This window comes from Python bivittatus, unplaced genomic scaffold (assembly GCF_059951505.1).
Source record: "Python bivittatus isolate LINGU-HERP-01145 unplaced genomic scaffold, Pbiv_v1 ctg000690_np1212, whole genome shotgun sequence".
Classification (NCBI taxonomy): domain Eukaryota; kingdom Metazoa; phylum Chordata; class Lepidosauria; order Squamata; family Pythonidae; genus Python; species Python bivittatus.
The window spans coordinates 4,987,226-5,009,669 of NW_028277096.1; the positions used below are offsets into that span (position 1 = coordinate 4,987,226).

General features: G+C 41.1%; 1 protein-coding gene across 6 annotated transcripts in view; it reads left to right on the plus strand.

The window, feature by feature from the left end:
• DTNB (dystrobrevin beta) overlaps positions 1-22,444 on the plus strand; it is a 129,630-nt gene that overhangs the window by 88,435 nt on the left and 18,751 nt on the right. For 4 of the 6 annotated variants that reach the window (XM_088152230.1, XM_088152228.1, XM_088152229.1 and 1 more), the window contains 4 exons: positions 2,621-2,706; positions 4,540-4,653; positions 4,779-4,875; positions 6,694-6,714. In XM_088152230.1, the coding sequence (XP_088008356.1) occupies positions 2,621-2,706; positions 4,540-4,653; positions 4,779-4,875; positions 6,694-6,714 (318 nt within the window). The remainder of the gene's footprint in view (positions 1-2,620; positions 2,707-4,539; positions 4,654-4,778; positions 4,876-6,693; positions 6,715-22,444) is intronic. The other 2 variants (XM_088152231.1, XM_088152232.1) reach the window with 1 other exon arrangement.

Below are 22,444 nucleotides of genomic sequence, written 5' to 3' on the forward strand. Positions count from 1 at the left end.
TTGAGAAATGGGTTGAAAAGTAATGAATGAGTAGCAGAGTCAAATGCAAAGTCCGTTGATTGGGAAAATAAATCAAATGCACCAATATACGTGGGGGACGCCTCCTTTGGCAATAGAATGTGAAAAGGGTCTTGGAACTATAGGGAATTACAAAGTGAATATAAGGCATCAGTTTGATGTTTCTGCAAAATAGGGAAATGTCTGTTAGATTGTCTTCCACTGAGGAGGGAGGTAGATTTGATGTTCTGTATGATCTCTTCTAACTCTAGGATTCTATCCAGTGGCTTTATGCTGAAGTGGCTTGGCTCACCACATGAGGATTCCATTTATTCCTAACACTGAATCTGGCATATAATACCCCAAGCTAGGAGCAGAAATGTAATCAGATGGTAGATCAAATATGGGGCACAGGTGAGGCAAGTCAGTTGCTCCCAGCTAGTCCAAAGAGTTGCTCTTTCTGTTCTGGATACTCTGTGACAATGTTAACTTACAGAGACTGGCAGGCTGGCAGTTTTTCAGGCTAAGAGCTATCCTCATAAGTCAGGAAGTATGTGGTCTTTGCTACTTTACAGCACCACCTTGAAATAACTTGCTTCCAGATACCTGAGCCAGATTATGAATTCTTGATTCTAGTCAGGCAACATATTATACTCAGTTTCAAACAAGATGTGTTTCAGATGTGAACTAAACTCCCCAGGTCCCATAGCTACTAGGAGAATTCTGGGACTTAATTCCACATATCTGGAAAGTACCAAGTTTGGGAAAGGCTACCATAGTCAAATCAAGAAAATAATGTTTTGGGTGACTGGCACACATCTCAAGCATGGATACTATTTAAACTTTGGACTTCAGCAGTCAACAAGGGGCTTTTTTTAATCATTTCCCTGAGCTAGTCACTCTGCATAATATATCCTGTGGCAAATTTAAATCTTGCTAAGAGTTGATTCAGCTTGAAGACAATAGCTATTGCTTGAGGTGATCTGGAGGAGAATGCAGTTTTTAAAAAAAAGCATTTTGCTACATGAGGAGGAGCAACAATCATATTTTCTAGTACTTGGCCATAGTTGGCTGGCTAGATGTTGGGACTTATAGTAGAATACTGTCCATTTTGAAGTTTTTACAGTGTATCAGGCAGAACGTTTAATGCTGGGAGTGCTTCTGGTTAAAATCATCAAGTTGCATCAGATACAGCCCTGTTCTCTCTTTATGGAGTTGGGATTTATATGGTTGAAAGCTGTGCTGGAACATTTGATCACAGTATACCCAAGGGTTTTCTCTAGAGATTCTGCAAATTACAGCCAAGAAAAAAATAACTTTTTCAAAAGAAGATAAAGTACGTAGTGGATTGGAAGAATCTTTAATTTCTGTTTCTTTTTTATCTGTATGGGGCACAATTTGCCTCCCTGATGTAGCCCCTTTTCCTATACAGACTTTTGGGGAGCTACCCAATACAGGTAGTCCTCATTTAGCAACTGCCTTGGATAGCTACTGTTTGCAAAAACGATAGTAATAAACAGTAATAAAAAAATCATTTTGCTACCAATGCGCACATTTATGACAAAAACCTTCAGTGCAAAACTGATTAAAGTCTAGTCAATTTCAGGCAGCAGCTGAAAGTGGGCTGGGGGATTCCAATCAACTAATTAAGGTCACATAGCTGAGTTTGTTAACTTGCAGTTAGCACTTTTTAGGGAAACACTGGGCTGGACAGTAAAGCAGCCCAAGAAGAGATAGCTTGTTTAAGCAATCTCTCCGCCCTGCCAGGGGGCAAAAAAACAAACAAATTGGTCAGGCACAGGACACTGTACAAGAGACTTTTATCTGAATGAGACCACAGCAACCAGTGATCTTCCAGCATCTCTCTCTTTCTCTGTCATGTGTTCACTTAGTGACCATTTCACTTAATGACAGAGTCATCAGAATCTATTGTAGTCACCAAATGAGGACTACCTGTAGTTCTTTCCTTTTGTCTAAGCAGAATTCCCTTTCTCAGCTTGGGCCATCCAAGAGTGAGCATTCCATGCCTAAAGGCTTGCAGTGCTTTTTCAGTTTCTGGGTTTGGGTCTCTTAAACCTATCTCCCTACTGCTTGCACCATGAAACTGACTGTGAATGGTCCATTTTTTTTCCTAGAAAAGAAGCATCTCCCTCTTCTAATTGAGATTGATGTTGCCTTAGACTCAGGCACTGTAGGAAAAACTTCTTAATCCCAATTTAGAACAGTGAAAACAAAACAACTGAAGGGTGCTTTGAAGTTTTATTGAATCTGTGATTACAAGGTGTTCTCAATAGGAGAAGATTTCAGGGTCCAGCAGCACTGATTGATTGTCTTACCAGTGATAAATTGTTAAAGGCCACCCCCTCCATGTTCGTATCCATTTCTTCTAACAAGGTGCTTCAGCGAGTTTCTCTCTTTCTTTGTATGTTCCTTCCTCCCACGCTTGGCAGGATGCTGAGGATCTGCTCGCTCAACCAATGTGAGCATGGAACCAAGCAACTTCTTCTGAATTCGTTTATTAACTTTATCATGAATTTTCCATGGAAGTGTAAATTCTGTGTGTGTCTGTGCACTCTAGGCAGAGTTAGGTTAACATATTTAAATGTTGCCTCTTTTTCACCAGACACGGCCACCAATAGATCTGGGGTTCAATTTTGATGCCAACAAACAGCAAAGGCAACTGATAGCAGAGCTGGAAAACAAGAACAGGTAAGATATGGGAGGGGAGGGGGGAGAATGACAGCTGAGCTTTTATGGGCTCCTAAACAAGCTATCTTTCTCCACCCTACCTAATTGGCTGAGTTGCTCACTTACTGCTACAATCCTTGATTTTCCTCCCTCCATAATTGCCTATATTTTGGGAAGATAGAGCTGGCTTGGTGGTTTTTTTCTGGACCCCAAGCCGCAAACTGAGTTTGCTGGATACTAATGCTGATTGTAGTCAGTGAGACAAGTTTCTCCTGTTTCCTGATAAGCCATGTGCATAATTCATCAGTTTGATTATATGATTTCAGATCATTTTTATTTATTTCTTTAAAAGATTTGTTTGGCCACCCATCTTAGAGCACAACTCTGGGCGGTTTGATTTTTAGACAGAAAACACAATAAAACAAATATGTAAGCCTTAGAATATACAAAGCATATTAAAATGATAGCAAAATATGCCTCTAAAGCTAGGGGGAAAAAAACTAGGTCATGCCATTTGTTTGATGGTATCATTCCCATTTTGCATCATTGCCCCACCTGTTTTTCTCACCTCCCTACTCACTGTGCGCTGCTGCTTACCTCCCTAAAACAGTAAGTGCAGCTTCCTGCCATCAGTTCGCCATTTTTTTAATGCAACCTTGGAACCATAAATAGTTTTACAAAAGAGCAAGTATTTAGAGAATGAGACCCCACAGGCTTGTGACACTTACACATCTCATGTTCCTTCTCATTTTCTTGTATTAAGAAATAATATTCCTATAGAGTTAGAGCCTGATGCTTAATGGAATGTCTGTGCTATAAAGAGTGATCATTTTCCCTTAAGCTTTCTTAGATAAATGTGAGTTGTTGCTGGGAGGTTTGAGTTCTTGTAGTAATAAGGGTGATGCATATGTCTGTAATAGCATAAAAAGAGCCCTGCTGAATCAGCCTGTCAGCCCATGTAGTCCAATATTCTGTGTTACACAATGGCCTACTGGATGTACTTGGGAAGCTCAAACCCTGGACTGAAAGCAAAAGCCCTCTTCCACTGTAGCTTCACAACAACCAGTTTATAAAACCTGCTGCCTCAATAGTCATCAATATTAATGGTTACTGATAACCTGATCCCCATGAACATATTCAGTTCCCTTTTAAAAGTATTCAGATCGGTGGTTATTACCCCCAACTGCTGGCAGCAGATTTTGCAATTTAATTGTGCACTGTGTGAGAAAGTATTACCTTCTCTTGGTCCTGTATTTAGTTTCAGCGCATGACCTTGAGTTCTAACACTATGACAGAAGAAGAAAAACTCTTTCCCTGTTATCTAAGCCATGCAAGATTGTATATATCTCTATCATATATCCTCTTATTCTCCCTTCCAAGTTAAAGAGCCCCAGGTGTTGTAATCTTCCCCTATAGGGAGCCATTCCTCTCATCATTTGCTTGCCCTATTTTGCACATTTTATAGCGCTATAGTACTCCTTGTAAGGTGCAGTGAACAGAATTGAGCACATTACTCCAAATGTGATCGCAGCCCATGGATTTCTATAAGGGCATTATTATATAGACATTTCTGCTTCCAGTCCCCTTCCTAATGGTTTCAAGCATGGAATTTGTCTTTTTTATAGCAGCTGCACATTGGGTTGACATTTTCATTAAGCTGTCAATCATGATTCCAAGAGCATTTTCTTTGTCAGCCACTGCCAGTTCAGACTCTGTTAATGTATAGGAGGAGTTTGGGACTCAGTTCATCTTTGGGGTATCTAAGCTGCCTTTTCAAACTCCAGAAAGCACATCCAGGGCATTTGGGGGGAAAAATGGGATCATGTTTAACTAATTTCACATTTATTTTCATAGAGAAATTCTGCAAGAAATTCAGCGCCTCAGACTGGAACATGAACAGGCCTCCCAGCCAACACCTGAAAAAGCCCAACAGAATCCAACTTTGCTGGCAGAATTAAGGCTATTGAGGTATCTAACCAACCCCTCCCAAATTAATTTAGAATATTGATTACAGAAGCATCTGCTGGTGATAACTGAATAGAAAGAGCAAGATAAAAAGTTAATGAAATTATCCCTTTATTAATCTTGAATAGGCAGAGGAAAGATGAATTGGAACAACGAATGTCTGCTCTTCAGGAAAGCCGAAGGGAACTGATGGTACAGCTGGAAGGACTCATGAAGCTGCTCAAGGTACATCATGTCTGTACTTATCCTATGGCCAGTGTAACTACAGTGCTAATTGGCAATTTGTGTTGTGAACTTTTATTTCAGTCCTTTGAGCATGGTTTTAAAACTGAACTCCTCTTTTTATCTGATGTTTGCAAGGGATTGGATCTGGGATTTGCTGCATACAAAACATGTGCTCTCACCCTGAAAGTGTTGGTCAGTGTTCTGAGATGAACTAGTTTGATTGTTTAAGCATATAGGAATAGCACGGATCTGAGATGGCTATTGTGCTAGATTTTGTCTTTGGTTCATAAGAATCAACTGTAGCTGCCTGTTCCAGCTTTTAGCAGTTGTTGAATATGCCCAAAGAGCACCTGAATATTGCTGTGTTCCCCCACCCCTCATTCTTAATTGCTTCTTTCCAATCCAAAAAGTCCAGCCCCTACTTGATGCAGGAACTCTAAAGCTAGATCATCTCAACAGAGGATTACCCAGCCTCTGTTAAAAGGCCGCTTATGAGGAAGAACTTGCCCTATTTCTCTAATTCAAGGAAGATTTTTTTCGTCTCCAAGGCTACAGTCTCTTGGCATAATCTGTTGAGGGCTACGTGCTAGGGGTGCCTGGGATCAGAGCCAGACGTGGGTGGGACAATCTTTTCTCTCCTTGCCCCTTCCAGTGGGACTGCTTGGGGAGGGATAGATTGTTTTGCAAGAGACCTGAACTAATTGCTTGCAGAGGGCTTTTGAAATTAGGTTGAGAGCTGCATGCAGCTTTAGGGACAGAGCTTTCCTTCTGTACTCTACATAGGTCACTGTTGGTCAGCTGTTACTGCCAGAAAAAACTATTGAAATCTGAAATTTCTCCTCTTATAATTTAAGTCCCTTAAATACAGCCATGCCCTCTGGGACAGCAGGCAGCAAGTCATTTTCTTCTTCTACCAAATCTTTGAAGACTACTGTCCTGACCCTGCTCAACCTTTTCTCCAAGTTCTGTCAGCATGTTTTGTCTTCCATACTCCTGAACGTTTTAGTTCCTAACATCTGAATCTGATCCATTGTATCTATAACCTGCTTAAATTATAGTCTTCAGATGGGTTGGAATATGGATACCCTCCTTGAGGGACTTGGAGATGGAGAGTTACAATGCACTTCTTTTTATACTTCTTTTCACCATATGAAGATGGAGAGGGTGAGAGTGTTTCATTAAGAGAGTTAAAAGTAGTATTTCAGTGTTTTGCATTTGTCCGATGAATTAATAAGCATAAAAAGTTTCACAGAATTTGGGGGTATTCTACTGAGCCAACAAGATTTTCTCTTTATCATTCATTCAGGTCAAGGTTCAGGGCCATTAGAAGTAGGATTGGGAAGGAGTCTTAACATGGATAGCTTCATAAGATTAGTAAATCTGCAGAGGATAAGCAGTCAATGGCAGCTAGTCACAATGACTATATACTATCTCTGATATCAAACAAAATTGCCTCCGAATAACAATTGCTAGGGAGAAGGTATAGGACAAACCAATTGTGTTTATGATTTGTTTTGTGGAGTTCCCTTATAAACATTTGTTTGATCATTGTGGGAACGAAATGTTTGATTAAAATGGACCTTTTGTCTTATCCAGCAAGCTCTTATGTTTTCATGAGTTCATGTATCCTTTAGGTGTGAAGCACTGACAAGAAAAAGCCAGGGTCTGGCAGTGTTTTACTTCTTATTCCTTGTGTCTTTATGTGTTAGGTCACATTGGTGTTCCCTCTAATACTTAATTGTGTTTGCATTTTCAAGATAACAATTGTCCTTTCTTTTTTCCTTTTTTCTCTCATGTTCCAATTACAATTCTATATAGGAAGAAGAACAAAAACAGGCAGTAAGTTAATGGCCTTGATACTTGTTTTTCTTTGATTCTGCATGAAAAGATTGGGTGCTGTGTTTCTCTGTCATAATGGGATTGGATGCAAATAAGTTGAGCAGCATAGAGTCTCCTTTTGCTATCATCTTTATTCCTGAGCAACCTTTTTTGTTCCCTATTTAGCATGAGCTTATTAATCCTTGACACAATTATTTCCCATCTCAAATGAAGTTTGTTGCCCAACAGTATAACTAACAAGGCATTCTTCCAGGTTTTTAAAAATTAAATGTATAAATCTGACAATACTTAGAGGTTTAGTCCCTGTTGTACAGTATGTTCTGGTGGCTTTCTTTGGCCTGAGGTCTCTGATAGTTCCTTTTCCCTTTGTGAATCTTGCATTCACCTAGTGGCTGTGCATGAATATGACTGCTCTGGCCTTTGGAGGCCCTGAGCCTTGCTAGCTTGAGAAGATCTGGCTCAACAAAGCTCCAGCTTTCAATGGCTCAGAAAGAGGAGGAGCAATTGCCTTCCTTCCTCAAGATGTCAGCCCTCCTGTTCCTGCTCAGCATTAACTCTGAATACACTCCAGAGGGAGCCCTATTTCTTTCCTAAGCAAGCAGCCATTACTGCAGCAGCTCTTCTTATGGCAGAATTGATTTAGGCTTCAAGGTATACCAGAGGCTGGAAACTGATTTTGGGAAAATTAGACATATTTGCTATATCTGGAAATAAGTCTTACAATAGTTTCATCACTGAAGCAAATATACCGGTACTTCCAGAAACACCAAATTAAAATTTTACCCCGCTGACCTGAAGCTAAGATAACTTCCATCTCTACTAGAGGTGCAGTTCTAGTGCATTCTAATGTCTGATAACTTCTCATTCTGCCCATTTGTTTTTATGGTCTGTCAGCATAGAGCCAAAGGTGGCACTTTTAGTCTGCCAAAAGTATATGGAGGATAAAGATCAAAGAGACTTGTCTCCTAAAATTGTCTTCTCAATTTCCCCTGCCCCCACAATACCATTAGCCCATTTGCTCTTGCCTGCTTTCTGGAGAGGGCAAATGCCTATCAAACAGGAAGAGAAAATGGTCTTCAATTTATTAATTTAATTTAATTTAATTTAATTTAATTTAATTTAATTGACTTACATGGCCATGTGACTCTGAGTGGCTAACAACAATTTAACATATCAACAACAACACAAAGGAAAAAATGATAACAATCAACACATTACAATGATATCAAGGTCTGAGTAAAACAAAAACATGCAGATCATATAAACCAGATTCATCTAACATCCTGGCCCAAGGCTGGGGGAACTGCCAGGTCTTTAAGGCCTTATGGAAGGCCAACAGAGTCCAGACCATCTGTGTCTTGTGGGGAATGGTATTCCATAGGTCAGGCACTGTCACAGAGAAGGTATATATCCAGGAGCCCATTATATGACATAGCCTTATAGAAGGGATCCAGAGCATGCTCACTCTGTTGGACCTGGTAGGATGGGCAGAGACAACTGGAGATTGGTGGTCCTGCAAATAACCTGGTCTTATGCCATGGAGGAATTTATAGGTAATAATCAGCATCTCATATAGCACCTGGAAGCCTATTGGAAGCCAGGGCAGTTTGTGAAACAGTGGTGACACATGAGTATATTGTGTTACACATGAAACTGTCAGTACCATTGCGTTCTGCATCAACAAGCTTCTAAATATTTTTTTTATTAGAATTTTTCAATACAATAAAAGTGTACAAAAGTATACAAAATTAAAAGAAAATTAAGAAAGGAAGGAAGAAAGAAAATATAGGAGAAAAAGGAAAAGGAATGAAGTGAAGTGAAAAAGGAAAGAAAACATAGAATTATGACTTCTGCCCTTTTTTTATTGAGTAATTCCCATTTTATTCTTTCCCTTTCCTCTTTGACATTTTAATCCCCAAATCAATAAATCATCAATTCAGTCTTTTCTTTTTTCAACAAAAAGTCCATATAAGTCTTTATAACATTTTCCCTGACCATCAAAAATTAATGTCTTTATAATTTTTTCCCTGACCAGAAGCTTCCAAATATTCTTCAAGGACAGCCCATGTGGTGTGTATCGTAGCAGTCCAGACAAGAGTTGACTAAAGCATGAGTGACCAAAAGCAGTCTAGAAATGGGTGCAATTGGCACACAAGATAGATTTGTGGAAAGGCCCTCTTGGCCACGGCTGCCACCTGCTCTTTGAACAGGAGCTACAAGCCCAAGAGGAACCCCAAGTTGCATACCAACTCTGCTTGGGAGAGTGCAATCTCATTCAGATTTGGAATGGAACAGATGAAAAATCTCCAGATGCAGGAGGCCTCAAGAGCTATAACCACTCGGTCTTACCAGGATTTAACTGAAAACTGTTATTTCCCATCCAGACTCCTATAGTTTCAGTCTGAAACCCCTCTGAAAAGATAATCCATTTCCTCCAGGGCCCTCTGGAACTTCATGTGAGCTACCTTCTCAACATCCCTCCCTAAAAAGAGAAGGTTGGAGACTGGACAAAAATTGTCCAGATCTATTGGATCCAACAATGGCCTCTTGAAGAGAGGGTGGATTACTGGCCCCTTCAGAGCCAGAGGAACCTCTCCCTCCTTCCTTCAACGAAGCATTCACCATTGCACAGATCCAACCATATGTCCCCTCCCAGGAGGTCTTAACCAACCAGAGAAGGGACGTGGATTTAAAACAAATGTGGCTGAACTCACAACCTTGAGGGCCTTGTTCACTTCACAGGACCAACAGGCTCAAACTTTTCCCAGATAATGAGGCAAGACTGCATCTTACACAATTACAAAAGTTGATCCAAGCAGCTTTATTTGACAGATGCCTAATATAGACCTCAGAGTGGCCTTGCAGATGTTCCTTCAGTTCCTCCTTATCCAGAATGGACCAGGTCATCCTGATCAGAACCATCAGTTGCTCTCTGAGGATGTAAAGACAAGAAAATAATTACATTTTATTGTCTTTATCACTGTAAGAAGGCTCTTGCTCATGCTTAGTTGGATTCTTTGTCTTCGTCTAGCTGTGCTCTAGACATCTGTTATGCTGTTTCATCACCCTGAATTCCTCTGAAACCAGAGGGCTATCTGAGATCCACTTGCATAGAACGTCTGCACAGACACAATTCAATCCAAGGCTTCTGCCACCCTCTCCAAGCAGCAACTAAAGCCTCAGTTGGACCATGTAATAAAGCCCCAGAAGAACCCCAAAATCCCTCTGAAACCCAATGGGGTCCATCAGGTGCCTGGAACAGACCAATCAAATAGGTCCCCTCTCCCTGTATTGGGGGTAGGCATAAAGAATTCCAAGGGCAACAGGGAATGATCTGTCCATGACAAGGGACTGGTGGTGATGTCCCCCAACTCCAGATCGTGTTGCAACTGTCCCAAAGAAAGACCAGATCTAACATGTAACCCCCACTGTGAGTTAGATCAGAGATAACTTGGGTCAGTTTATGGGGGCCTGGAACTCCTGAGCCAATCCTGAGCTGATCCTGAGCCTGCACCCAGAGAAGGAAGATTGGAACCCCCCAGCACCGAGCCTGGGGAACTCTACCACCAACCCAGCCACAGCCTCAAGCAGCTCAGGCAGGAGGTTGCTATGCAGCAGGGAGATGATACATCAGCAACAATCCCTTCTGATCCTTACAGCCTAACTTCACAAACAGGATCCTGCTTCTGGCTATCTGAGAGCAATGCTCCCAATCGTCATCAGGGATTCTTGGATGACCATAACCACATCCCTGTCCCTGCCCTAAAATTCTGACTGATGCGGCACAGGAAACCCAGCCAAGCACCTCTGAGAGGGGAACCCTTCTCTCCACACCCAGCCAGGTGTTGGCAATGTAAACAAGGCCAGCCCTTGAATCCACAATTACATTGTAAATGAGGGGAGCTTTATTATAGACTGTTGGGCATTAAGTAACAACAGCAGGAATCCAGGGCCACTAGAATTCTAACGACCAGGCACTGGAGTAAAGCACAAGTGATTGAGACCCAGTGTTAGTTGCAGACATAGAGGCTGCCTTCCTTGCAAGTGACTTACCCATTGGCTCCCATGATATCTCCCTCTGCCCATCACCACTATAATATTGTTGCCTGTTTTCTTCCCACAAAATCACTAAAGAATATATCAGTCTATCTCCTTGGTAGAGAAAATATGCATAAAAATTGAAGAATTGCTGTTCAGGCAGTCACACATGTGGATTGACTGTTCCACAGGTCATGTTAACAAATCCAGAGATGAATGAATTTAGTTCCTATGTTACCAATACTCATTCAAGCTTATGAAAATCTTTCAGAGAACATCTGAGAAATGTTGACATACTTCCTTCTAGAACATGAAAGACAGAGCTGTCATATTCAAATAGGTTGCTGTCTTCCCCAGACTGCCCCTCTTTCCATAATTCCCAACTCATCCACTCACTAGCAAGCTTCTCAGACTCCAAATTCTGCACCCAGTGAAAGATGAGTAGTCTTGGCTACACCTCCTAAAGTAGAAGTCCCAAGAACAAAGGGCAGGGATATTTGATTTGATTATGAGAGAAATTTGTGGAAATTGTCTTATGTTTCCAAACTGGATTTGAAGAAAGGGCTCACCCAGGTCAGCTGGGGTTGGAGGGAGAGGTTTTTTTCAAGGCTTCACTATTTTAATTCTTCTGTCTCCTAGCATATCTTGTGTAGACTATTATTTGTCATCTCTTTAGAGCTTGAAAATATGGTTTGAACCAACTATTAAATGGTGAATCACAATGAAGGCTGATTCATTACACCAAAGTCTGCAGAAAGGTTGTCTTCCAGGTTAACTTGGCTACATAAAATTGGTCCTGGGAATTGGCTAAACAAATCAGGCATCAACACCTTATTCTTCACCTGAGGATTATTGTCCACTTCTTGCTCTAACAGAGAAAGGATAGCTGTTTTTACTTTTATTTATTTATCAGTCATATTTGTATAGCAGCCCATCTCACAAAAAAGTGACTCTGAGTGGCATACAACATTTTTAACTTACCTAGACAACTAAATTAATCTGCAATGATGTTACTAAAAAAAATCAGGATAAAACATTAGTTGACATTTTAAAGTGGTGGTTTTAGACTGCAGCTGTCAAATTCTGCTGAGGTTCCATCTAGAATAGAAACTTCATGAGATCTAGAAAGTCCTTCCTGAAGTCTGGAAAGTACAGTCTTGGAGCTTTAAACCCCTCAAAATCAGTCCACAGAAGCTTTTAATAAATGTGTTAGTCTCTAAGATGCTAGAAGAGTACCATTTTTGCCCCACGTTGTTCATCCTGAGTCTACGCTAGTTCGGCTGTAGGGGAAACTTTAAGTCACATAAACGGTATTCCTGGGATGCTCGCCTTTGGTTGCTACTTCTTCTCTTTGAGTATGGTGCCACCCGTAGCAAAAAAAAAAACCTGCTTAAGTCTGCTTTGCACACCCTCATAGAGCATTGCACTATCAATCAGACAAGGATGGGGAATCCTCAGCTATATGAGAGAGGTCTGTGCCTGAGATCATTTGATTTTTCCAGGTGTTAAATGTGTTGTGGAGGCAGGTTAGGAGCTGCTCCAATGACATAGCTGGCTGCTAGAGGCTGTAGTTGGTTCTACCTCCCAGCCCACATACATACAAGCCACTCATTTGCACTTTGGGAAAAAATGCCTTTGCCATTTCTCCAAGGCATTATAGATTATTATACCCAGGGTATTGGCTTGCATAGATTTGGTGCTTCCAAGGATTTCACTTCCTTTGAAAAACATGGCCATCATCTTCTGAAACTAACTTCCATATTTTTGTTCAGGAAAATGACTTTTAAAATTTATTTTCTTTGTAGTTTCAAGTGAACTACTAGTAAGTAGACAGAGGCAGAGTGTTTCCTTCCCTGTTAGATAAAAATAGAACTATCTGCTTGTACAGGTGTCTTCTTTCTGTTCACCTGAAAGGGTGCTGCCTTGTTCACTGGAAAAGAGATGCTGCCTGGGTTCTGGACAGCACTGATGAGTGGAACAAGGGCTAGGCATGTATAGCTCTCTGGTTCTTCCCAAGCTGGATGAAATGACCCTTCCGTCTCTTCAGGATGAAGAGTTGGGCCTTCTGTGCTTTTGCAAAATATGCTCTGTGTAAAGGTGGATGCTCGCTGCTGCTGCTTCTCTGAGGATCCCCTCTCTGTTCCTGGCTGGTCAGCAGTTCCCGCTTCACAGAAGTTAATCATTATGGTAGAGTTTGTGTTAGCTTTGCCGCAGAGTCCCACTCTCTCTACAAGGGAGGAGTTGTGCTAGAGGAACGCTGCCTCAGTCATTTATTCTGGCCTGGAACTTAGCGTGCAGCCTCAAAGAGGGGGAGCAAGGCTGAGGAGGGGTCTGGAGGCACGTTTTTGTTTTTAAACAGCCCAAATAGCTGCTTTGAATTAATGCTGGGACTCTGTCAGGCATGTGCGTGCAAGCCCTACTGCTCTGTCTTTGACACGCTCCGCCATCTTAGCTATTTCTGGCTCCCTTGCTCTGCATTCAGGGGAGGCTGCCGCATCAGCCGCCCCAAGTCTAGGCTCCCCCTACCACAGCTGCAACAAGGCCCTGAATGTGTGTCAGTGCAGTTAATTAAATTATGCAATTCTGAACAATTAAACACAATCTTCTGCCTCATAATCCTGTCGATCCTGCCTGCTCTTTTTCTTCCAGTGTTTGATTAGACAGCTGTGCTTTTGGGGGGAGTAGCCGGTGCCAACAGAGGCCCAAAATAGAACATATGAAATGGACGGTGCACGTCTCTCTCCCTCTACTGTACATTGCTGTCAGAGTGCCAGGAGTACACGCTGCGGCCCCCTCTCCTGGCTGCACACAAGCACCTTTCCCTGCTGTGTTTCTGTGCAGCCGTTCTGAAGCCAGTAACCAAGAGGAGGATGACGTTTGTTTTGTTTAAACATGCAGCAGCGGCGGTAGAAAGCAGGGAATAGTCCACACCAGCCATCTGCTACCTGGCTGCCTTCCATGCGCTCAGGAGACAGCAGCGTGTGGATGAAGTGCCTCTTTCATTCTGTTGCCATGATAACAGTCCTTCAGATTTTAGCTTGGGGGGTGAGGGTGGGGAAGAGGTATTAAAGCTTTGGAAAAGGTTATTAAGCTGCTAAAGTAACAAGCTTTTTATGGGCCTCTTTATGGAGATTGTTCTTAGAAGTTTTTTCTGCGATGCCCAAAGGAATGGACTAGGAAGAGCAGACGCCCGTTTGAAGGCAGGAACAGTGACCAGTTTCCACATGAGAGTAAAGATTGCCCAGCCAATTAGGATAGGTTTCAGGCTGATCTGCTCCAGGTATAAAGATTTACCTCCACATATACATATTATGTCTAAAGCCAGGGTTAGTGAAGAGCATAGAGCTCCTCACCAACCATGAAGCTTTAGACATATAAATATGTATATGTGGAGAAAAGCTTTGCAGAATGGAGCCAGGAAATGAGTACAATTAGCTAGCATATGTGCCATTGATCTGCACCAAATTTGCAGTGAAGTCTTTTCATTGCTACTGTGAAACGTTTTGCTCGTTATGCTTAGCACTTTGGGAAATGAGCTTGCATGAAAAAGGATTATTCCACTTCAGCTTAGAACCAATTGATGTTGCCCTTAGTGCAGGAAGTGGGTTGACTTTAAACTTTCTGGGGATGGGAATGCAGTGAGAAAGAGGCCATAATTCAGTAATAGATGTGATTTGCCTGGAAAATCTCATGTTGGATCCCCATTAATTTTCAAGGGTGCAAGTTTGGAACCTGGGCTCTTCCAGGAAGCATCATCTATCAATTTTCTAGCTGCTCAACTGGAGAGAGTCATGTTTCTCCTGGGCCTACTATGCCCAGCTTATCCTAAAAAGCTACTTGGCTTCCCGTGGGGACTTTTTTTGTATCCATGATCACACCAGTGCTCTTTCATAGCGTCCATTCATTTGAGTGGGCTTTGGCCTGTTCTATCGCCAGGAATTATCAAAAGGGTGAAATATTGTAGTAGGCTGACTTTATTTTTAGTTTCATGTCCAAATGTGTTTTTTGTTCCTGAATGACTTGGAATGTGATGGGCAAGAGCCAACCTATCCTCCTAACACATTTGAGTTCTTGATGATTCAGCCCCCTTGCCTTGCTCAGCCTGTCTGTGAATGGAAGGACTTCCCTGAATCTTGCTGGGGAGAAGCCTGTAAAATTATAATATCATCTGGTTTTATTTCTGTAGCCATTTCAGAATAATGAGCCGGCTGCTGTTCTCTGCTGCAGCTGTGTCGGAATCAAAGTGATAGAGAATCCATATCGATCCATGACTATTAGCCTTGATGGCAGAGTGACTGAAGGCCATCTGCTGGGAGACTCGTGGCCTTCCTTGTGCAGTCGGTTGGCCACTGTGAGAACAGACTGCTGGACTAGATGGGTCGGGGTCTGATCCAACAGGACACTGCTTAGGCTCTTATGTTCTGCCTTCACAATGATTCTGAGTACCTGCAACTCCTGCAGTTTTTGGACATTTTAAGTACTCCTCACTTGCCCTGCCTGGGCCCTCCAGAAGTGGTGATGGTTTCAGAGCCAGTATATTTGCCATATTCTTGAATGTGTTTTGATACAGTTTTTATTTCTTGTTATTAGCTGCCTTGAATAAAGAAACAGGTAGGATATAAATTGACTAATTTTTTTTATAAAGAGTACATTTGTTCTTGGGTCTACAAAGAGAAGCTTCACCGTATCCTGTTTCACCTAGAAATGTAAGAAGTCACAACTTGGAGGTTGATAGTAAAACTAGTCACCAGTCAAATAACAGGCAGTTGTAGCTGAACGGCTTAGCTAAACCTGGAGTGAAAAGATGGTTCCTGTCTTCTGTCATGAATCTGCATGCAAAGAGATTTAGCCATTGTTTATCTTTCTGAGGAAATATCACAATCCAGGTGTAGAAAAACATTTAAAGGTTTCTGGCAGTCATAAAACCAGATATAAAGCAAGAGCATTTTTATATTACATAAAAACATGGTTACAGTTCTTGTAAAGCAGCATAAAAAGATCTCAGGAGGATCCTGCCTGTTGTAATCTGCAATGAAATGGTAATAGTGCTTGAGCAGTTTTATAGAGGGATTCATTCCTTCTTTGCTGTTATTTGTCTGCCCCTCCCTCTGCAAACAAAAATGGATTTAACATTGATACCCATTGCAGTATCTATTTTTCAGAATGGAAAAAGAATTAGAATCTTGCATTGCTTCAGGGCCTTTCCCCACCTGGGGGGAGGGACCCTTCAAGTCAATCTTGACTCCTGGCAACTGCCTGGACAAGTCCCTGCAGTTTTCTTGGCATGATTTCAGAAGTGGTTTGCCATTTCCTTTTTCCTACGGCTCAAAGGGGGTGACTGGCCCAAAAACACCCAGCTGGTTTTGTGCCTAAGACAGGACTAGAACTCATGGTCTCCTGGTTTCTAGCCTGATTCCTTAACCTCTACGCCAAACTGTAGTGATGCTTTAACCACTGATGCCTTAACAACTACACCAAACTTGCATCTCACCATTGTACAATATTGCCCTGGCAATACTGATTTTCCTTCTTGTCCCTGTGACACTAACTTTATCGCATCCCAGTCTATGATTGAGACAAACGTATGTCCTCTTTAGCTATATTGGTGTTAAAAGTGTTTTTCTCCTTATTCCAACCCTGTTCAAAGTTAAGTCTCAAAAACTTTATCACTTCTGGAGAGAAGTTAGAGGACTGGCAGTGAGTAGGAATAGTGGCAGAATAAGAATCAGCAGTGGGGACAGTACATTTCATGCCAGTATAGTTTTCTGCCAACTCAATGATGAATGGAAAGCACTTCAGCAATGGGGAAAGGACTTCAGCATGCCCTACAATTATGATCTCTTTCTTAAGGAGAGAATCCCATATGAACTTCACAGTTTTCAAAGCTGCAGGTGTTAGTGGAGAAAGAGCTTGAAGTACCTTCAAGAGAGAGAAAAAAATATTTAGCCTCAGGCTCTCTTTCTGATTCATGTTCATTGTTCACCTTTTCCTATCATCTAAAATAAAGATAGTTCCGCTGTAAGATCTCTATTGAATTCTACAGTAATTCAGACTTGATGGACATTGCTCCTCAGAAGGTCACCTTACTCAGAGTCAAAATAAACAGTAGATTCAAAGGTGGCAGAATGTTAGACAGGAAGAACAACCCCCGTGTTAGTCTGCTTGGAAATAAGACCCTTAAAATGTACAAGACAACTGCTGAATTGTATTTTGGATGAATATAAGAGGTCTCTCTTTGCTTTTGTATTGTGATCAATTATCTTGGGCTCTTTTTAAAACCAAGAGCAATCACAGCATTCAAAGTCATGAGTTTCTTTAGTGAATTGCTTGCTATGTATGTTGGATTTTGTGACTGAATTTCTCTAGTACTGGAGCTCTTATTAAGAGCACCAAGTTGTTTCTTCTTTTGATATTCCATCTCAACCACTGATAGTAAATTGCCTATTTCTCTGATATTCCCCCAAAGAATTGGAATGAAACAAATCAGCTTATGTGCTCTTGCCCAAGTTGCCTGCACTGATTTTTTAGTCTTTTTCTAAACATTTGCTTTGATTGTAGGGTTGAATCTCAACATCATGTTCTGAATTCCTTGCTATGGAGATTCATTTCTTGCAGTTGATATACTTCCCTTGTTTCAGGAAAACTGAAGCAAATGCAGAATTACCATGTGCTGTTTTTGTTGGTAACTTCTACTGCAAGCATCATTTGAACTCAGCCATCCCAGCATCTGTTTAATCCAAGCACTGGCCTCCAGTCTTAAATTGCTTGATTGCTTTTGCTAGAGAGGGTTAAAAATTTTTGTGGTTGCAGAGTATTTCCTCCTGACAAGGATCAGGAAAGCTCTATCAGTAACTTCCAATTTCTGTCCAGTGTATTCCTCCATTTTGGAGGAAAAGCTCCAAACATTTCTTCTTAATTTTTTCTCCAGATGGGGCTGGAACCTGTGGAAATGCTTGGCATAACAATTGCTGGTAGCATTTCATTTTTAAATTTTCAATGCAAGTCACATCCTTCTGAAAAGTGGACTTCCAGATAGTTTACTGCTGTTCCTAAAAATCAAACATAGCTTTACTGTTCTATCAAGAAAATTTTTTTAAAAAATCATTAGGTAGTGCCAATCAAAGAGGTCTACCTACACATCAGGAAAACTCTGCATATGCCCCGAAAGATACCCCATGCTGCCATCTGCAATCCAGTGGTGGTTCACCAGAACTAAGCAAAAAATCCAGCTGTTCAGCAAATTTTAGAAAAAGAGATGTTATTCTGCAGCTCACTTCTGGTTTATGAAGAATGCACATTCACATACCAATCTCCCACTCTTTGCCTTTTGATTTGAGAGGGTGACTCTCTGCCATGTCGTCTGTCTCCTAGCCTACCAGTTATAAACTGCAGCAAATGAGATTGGCACAAAGGAAAACCAGCCTAGTTTCTTCTCCATTTGGGACAGTTTTTGAAATGAATGTCTCTGATTAAACAGAGCTCAAAACTATAGAAAAGAATATGAAAGCTTTTGCACTTTCCAGCATTTGTCATTAGAATATTTGTAAAAGAAAATCATCCCAGAGATTACAGATATTAAGTCTAAAGGTTAAACTCGGTCTCAATAAGGGGGTTGTAAATGGAGTGCATTTGTTGATGGTAGATGTCATATTTCACCTAGCATTTGAGGACAAAGAAAGTGGTACCTTCCCCTAACTCTGAAAACACAAGGCCATTGGAGAAATTCACAGGTTCCTGTTTGGCAGAGAAGAAAAATAAATATTATATAGCCTTATATTTTTCAAAGCTGGGGGAGCTGCATTTGAAATTTTGAGAGCAGGTTATAGACAATTTTGCAAAATGGCTGGTATGATAGTTGTGGCCATTCATAAAACACTCATTTACCACAAGGCAAAACTGATGAGAATATTCCCCACATCCCTTCTAGCCTTCCTCATGCTCTCGTCCATGGAGCTTAGCTTTGTCTTTTTTTCCCTGTACAAGTGGTCCAATTTTACCTAATTTATGGACTTCCTTGCGTCTTAGTCATCCCCTGCACTTTAGAGTTCAGAGGAGTTCATTTAAAGTTTTAATGCATACAGTAAATTGATTTGGGGGGGGGTCAGTAAACTTGGTTTTTAAACATATATGTTTGCATATATATCGGAAGATATCTAAGCTATAGTCATCCCGTAGTGAAGCTGCTGTGGTCAGTTTGTATCCAAATCCATCTCTGAATTCATCCATAGCTATTCTGGCTTTCTCCAATTAGTGATTTCCATATGTATGGGAAACCGCGCCAATCATCCCCAGTTGGATAAAGAAACAATGACTTGTCTGGGATGATGGGTCCTCTGAAACATTTAATTTTACCTATATTTTTGCATCTCCTTTTCTTTGGCTCTAAGACAGCATCACCAGCATACAGGAATAACAGAGCCCGTTATCAAACACCTGAAGGCTCTGAGGTATTGCCAGGTGGTGCGGTTTGGGCACAACCGCTAAACTCGTTTTTTTGAAGGCAAGAACACGCGATGATTTGACTTCCTACATACACATCAGCCTTGAGCAGGAGAGCAGCTTCCTACCTGCTGTGGCCACAGTTTGCAGGGGAAGGACCTGTAAAATGGAATGGGATTCCTTCCACCTGGTTTGAAACTTCTGACATTATTGGATTGGCCCAAAAAAGAAAGCATAGTCAGTACAAAATGAGCAGAGCAACAACAGAGGCTTTGGAAAGGAAAGGAAAATTTCCAAGCCATTAAGGCATGTCCTGTGTTAGTATCAAGGGCCTAGAATAGAAAAGGAAACATCTGAAAGGACTCCAGCTTTGCTCATGAGTGTCAAGCTATACATAGGCTGAAATTTGTTCAGGAAGGATAGTAGCTTAGTTCTTATAACAAGATACAAATCCTTTGTCACCTCAGTGTAGGACATGAAGCTGCCAATGAGAACCTGAAACAAACTGGCCATAAAAATCCCAGCCATTCTTTGTTTTTTCCCCTAGAATTACCCTTGGTGCCAAAATCTTTCCACGCCTGAGAATGTTAAATGCAGAAAAGGGCACATTCCCTGCCCCTGAGTCCTTCTTGTACACGTGTTGGCTTTGACACAAAGAGCAGATGAAGGGATTGAATCCAGTTACTAGCTAATTCTTGAATACATCTAGTTTGGAGGTCAGCTTAAGGTTTAGGAAAGTAGCACCATCCACCATCGTGTGACTCTGCCATCTGCCTTTGCTCTGAGAGAAATAGTAGCAAAGAGAAATCCAGCAATTGCAATGTCAATGGAAGAACTTGTGCAAAGCCTACTTGAGTTTATTCTAGGGAAGACCTTCTGCATCTGGGGTCAGCCACCACAGCAGTCCTCAAATTAAGTTTTGTAAAAACTGGCTTCATCTCACCTGCACGGGCATCAGATTCCTTTCCAGATTCCTGTGACAGCATGGTTTCCATAGTAGCAAATGTGATTCAAAGGTAGGGGGCTGCTTCTGGAAAAGAAAACACAGGATAAAGACCAGATGAAATGACACAAACTGAATAAGGGAGGATGTGCAGGGGTTGTAAATTTTAATGGGGTAATTATGGCATTAGTCACAAATGTTCAGTCCGAACAGCTATGAGCATGTCTCACCATTTGTGTGCACAACACAACAAAGAGAAGGCTTGCAAAGCTTACTGTTGCACATCAAATTAGCAAAAGAACAGAATTGACAAAGAAATATCAAGTAGAAAGACTGTTTATAATCAAAAGATATATGGTTAACTTTCAATTCAAGCCAGCAGAGGCTGAGTTTGGCATAAAAACTCCAAAGGGGCTCACTCCTAAAATTCTTAGTTAGCTGGACAAAGCACCAAGAAAGGTCAGTGTTTGCTTCTTGTTGAGGCTTGGAGACGTCAACCTCCCAAGAGTTTAAGTGTTTTCTTCTATACCTCTTCATACTCCTTTGGTCAGCTATAATGTCCTAGCATGCATTCGTTGCATAGCTTGACCTTTTCCCCATCTGGAAAATCAGAAATATTTTCATTCTCATTCACAAGAAGTGATTCATAATAAAGTGCGAGTATCAGCAATTTAATTTTCATGGTGAGTACAACTGTGGTTTCTGCCCAATCATGGCATCAGTGCTATTCTACTCAAATTATTTCTAACCAAAATAGTATATATTCTTAGACCAGCATAGAAATTGTACTGCAAGCCAGGTCTCAACAGTCTCTTACATCCTCCAGCCAGGCCGATGATTCAATTAATCTCCAAACTTTCTCCCCTGTGGTTTTTCACTATTACATCAACATAACTGAACAGCTAATTCTCCAGAACCCACTCAGATGTGGACAGTGAATACAACACATACAGCCCCCTTGAGAACACATTACCAACTCTGTTTATGCATCATTTAATGCCAGTTGTATGTATGCTGAATGTTTATGCCTTTGGGACAGAGTACAAACTTTAGCTGGGGAACAAATTTATTCTTCTTCACTTGATATTTAGATAATATGTTAAAGTAGAATTCAGTTTATACAACTATTGTTATTTACTGTGTATATGCTACCTTGTAACAAACATGAAATATCTGATAAGTTCACAATTTGAATATAGAACCAGTTTAAGTACAAAATGTTACAATAAAACGATTAAAGCATTCTAGATTTAGCAATTAAGGAAGGGTATGGTGACAAAAGAAAACTCACTTCAGGGTGCTTTTAGAATATATAAAACTTGGTTAATTGCAGCAGTACTCATTTCTGCTTTTCCATCTTCATTCTCTAGTCCAGGGATAAGTCAACCTAGGACCATAATCTATAATGCTAGAAATCTGAGTAACTGGATTGTAATGTGCATTGTCAGCTCTCTGTTAATAAGAAGACTCATTATCCATTGTGGAATTCCTGGTACTCTCTGAGCTTGGTCGTTTCCTTGCAGACGTTTCATTACCTGACTAGGTAACATCAGTGCTAGTGGGTGCAGGGTTTGCTCACTGTTTGTATATAGTAGCTTTCCCTGCCAGTGTTGGTGGGGGTGTGGTTTTCTCCTTGGTAGTTCCTTGATTTGTTTGTCTGGTGTTAATCCCTGCTTATCTGGGTGTTGGTTGCTGGAGAGGATGTGTTCTGGTCTTTTTGTTTCCTTCTTAGCTTTTTTATTGTCTCTTTTGAATGGTGTATAAACATGGTTTATCTCTATGTGTCTATTGATGGCTGATTTGTCTGAATGCCAAGCTTCCAGGAATTCCCTAGCATTTTTTAATTTAGCTTGGTCTAGGATGTTCACAGTTTCCCAGTTCAAATTATGCTTCAGTCTGTCCATGTGTTGAGTTTAAGGGGTTTTCATCATGTCTTCTGACTGCTACTTAGTGTTCGTGGATGCACTCTGCTAGTCTTCTGCCTGCCTGTCCTACATAGTAGCTGTTTCAGTCCTTACACTGTATGTAGATGACTCCTGTTTTTTCTTCTTGGGCTACTAGGCTACTTTTGGTTTACTTAAGATGTTTTGGAGGGCTTTAGTTGGTTTGTGTACTGTGGTGATGCCGTGTGGTTGTAATACCCTGTGGTTGTTTCTGAGATATTTTTGATGCATGGCAGTGTTATCCTTTTCATAGCTTGTGTTGGTTGTGCTGTAGTGGGTTGAGTGGTCAGGCACTTTTTGATAAAGTTGTGTGGGTATCCATTTTGTTGGAAGGTGTTTTATAGGTGGTCTGTTTCCTTTTTCTGGT